This window comes from Pterocles gutturalis, unplaced genomic scaffold (genome assembly GCF_000699245.1).
Source record: "Pterocles gutturalis isolate BGI_N339 unplaced genomic scaffold, ASM69924v1 scaffold414, whole genome shotgun sequence".
Taxonomy (NCBI): domain Eukaryota; kingdom Metazoa; phylum Chordata; class Aves; order Pterocliformes; family Pteroclidae; genus Pterocles; species Pterocles gutturalis.
This window is the reverse complement of record NW_010127743.1, coordinates 1-2,418: the sequence shown is the minus strand read 5'-3', so window position 1 is coordinate 2,418 and position 2,418 is coordinate 1. Positions and strand designations below refer to the sequence as shown.

Below are 2,418 nucleotides of genomic sequence, written 5' to 3'. Positions count from 1 at the left end.
GCCCCCTCACAGAGAGAAGGATAAAGTTTATGCTTTTAATACATTTTATTTATTACCAAAATTTCCAGAAAGCCGAATTTGGCGTTTTTTTGATCTCTCAAAGATTCTCATGCATAACTTGAAACTTGTCAACTGCAACAGTCGAGTGGTTACTTTAGAAGAGACACTTAAACAGAGACACACATCCAGAGTACAAACAGCTGTATCTGAATTAACAAAACTTGTCTATTACTAACCTTATAAAGTAGGACGTGCCTTCCCTTTTATCAAAACCAAGCTGACAGATCTGCCTTTATACACACCCAACAGAATAAACTCTGTTATCGGCAAGGGCGTTTTTCCTTAAACGTTAAGAAAAAAAAAAATACAAAGCAAAGAATGGAGTGACTGTCCATAAACCAGTCTATACTTCAGTCCTCTTTAATCCACTTCTTCGATGGTGGGGCCGCCGGAGCCGCCTGCCCCAGCCCCTCCAGCTCCCTGGTACAATTTTGTGACGATGGGGTTGCAGAGTTTCTCCAGCTCTTTCTGCTTGTGCTCATACTCTTCCTTCTCGGCCATCTGGTTGCGATCCAGCCAAGAGACTACCTCCCGGCACTTGTCGAGTACTTTCTGCTTGTCCTGGTCACTGATCTTTCCCTTCAGTTTCTCGTCCTCCACCGTCTGCTTCATGTTGTAAGTGTAGGACTCGAGGGAGTTCTTGGCTGCCACCCGATCTCTGTTAGCTTCATCTTCTGCTTTGTATTTCTCTGCTTCTTGCACCATACGGTCAATGTCATCCTTGCTCAGGCGACCCTTGTCATTGGTGATGGTGATCTTGTTCTCCTTACCCGTGCTCTTGTCCACCGCACTGACGTTCAGGATACCATTGGCATCGATGTCGAAAGTGACCTCGATCTGGGGGACTCCACGGGGTGCTGGGGGGATGCCCGTTAGGTCAAACTTGCCCAGCAAGTTGTTGTCTTTCGTCATAGCCCTCTCACCCTCGTACACCTGGACCAGGACACTGCTCTGGTTGTCCGAGTAGGTGGTGAAGGTCTGAGTTTGTTTGGTGGGAATGGTGGTGTTGCGCTTGATGAGAGCAGTCATCACTCCACCAGCTGTCTCAATGCCCAGGGACAGAGGGGTGACATCCAACAGGAGCAGATCCTGCACATTCTCAGACTTGTCTCCCATGAGGATAGCTGCTTGCACAGCAGCACCATAAGCAACAGCCTCATCGGGGTTGATGCTCTTGTTGAGTTCTTTGCCATTGAAGAAGTCCTGTAGCAGCTTTTGGATCTTGGGGATACGGGTAGAGCCACCCACCAGCACGATCTCCTGGATCTGGCCCTTGTCTAGCTTGGCATCACGCAGGGCCTTCTCCACGGGCTCCAAGGTGCCACGGAAGAGATCAGCATTGAGCTCCTCAAAGCGGGCACGAGTAATGGAGGTGTAGAAGTCAATGCCCTCGTAGAGAGAGTCAATCTCAATGCTAGCTTGTGTGGAAGAGCTCAGAGTGCGCTTTGCTCTCTCACAAGCCGTTCGCAGTCGCCTCACTGCTCGCTTGTTGCCAGCAATGTCACGCTTGTGCTTACGCTTGAATTCTTCCACAAAATGGTTCACCATGCGGTTGTCAAAGTCCTCCCCACCCAGATGGGTGTCACCAGCTGTGGACTTCACCTCAAAGATGCCATCCTCAATGGTAAGGATGGACACATCAAAAGTGCCCCCTCCCAAGTCAAAGATGAGCACGTTCTTCTCTCCAGCCCGGGTACCTTTCTTGTCCAAGCCATAGGCTATAGCAGCAGCTGTGGGCTCGTTGATAATACGCATCACATTAAGGCCAGTGATGGTACCAGCATCTTTGGTGGCCTGGCGCTGGGAGTCATTGAAGTAAGCAGGCACTGTGATGACGGCATTCTGCACTTTGCGCCCCAGATAGGCCTCAGCAATCTCCTTCATCTTGGTAAGGACCATGGAGCTGATCTCCTCTGGGAAGAAGGTCTTCATCTCACCCTTGTACTCCACCTGCACCTTGGGCTTGCCACCCTCGTTCACCACCCGGAAGGGCCAGTGCTTCATGTCAGCCTGCACTGTGGGGTCATCGTACTTGCGGCCGATGAGACGCTTGGCATCGAAGATGGTGTTGGTCGGATTCATAGCCACCTGGTTCTTGGCAGCATCCCCGATGAGCCGCTCCGTGTCGGTGAAGGCCACATAGCTGGGCGTGGTGCGGTTGCCCTGGTCGTTGGCGATGATCTCCACTTTGCCATGCTGGAAGACACCCACGCAGGAGTACGTGGTGCCCAGGTCGATGCCGATCGCCGGCCCTTTGCCAGACATGATGTCAGGATTCCTCTGATCAGCTACTCGGCTCGCGTTCCCCGCCGCCCGCTCTCGCTCCCGTTTGCGCCGAACTCTACCGTCACTGCGCCG

General features: G+C 51.9%; 1 protein-coding gene across 1 annotated transcript; it reads right to left on the bottom strand.

The window, feature by feature from the left end:
- Positions 1-26: 26 nt before the first annotated feature.
- LOC104460357 (heat shock 70 kDa protein) lies at positions 27-2,412 on the bottom strand. Its single transcript, XM_010079347.1, has one exon. The coding sequence runs from the start codon at positions 2,323-2,325 to the stop codon at positions 421-423; it is 1,905 nt and encodes a 634-aa protein (XP_010077649.1). The 5' UTR covers positions 2,326-2,412; the 3' UTR covers positions 27-420.
- Between the last annotated feature and the right edge of the window lie 6 nt (positions 2,413-2,418).

Bases quoted from the DNA above. Each gene is read 5' to 3' on its own strand.
- LOC104460357 (XM_010079347.1), bottom strand. From the start codon at position 2,325: ATGTCTGGCAAAGGGCCGGCGATCGGCATCGACCTGGGCACCACGTAC.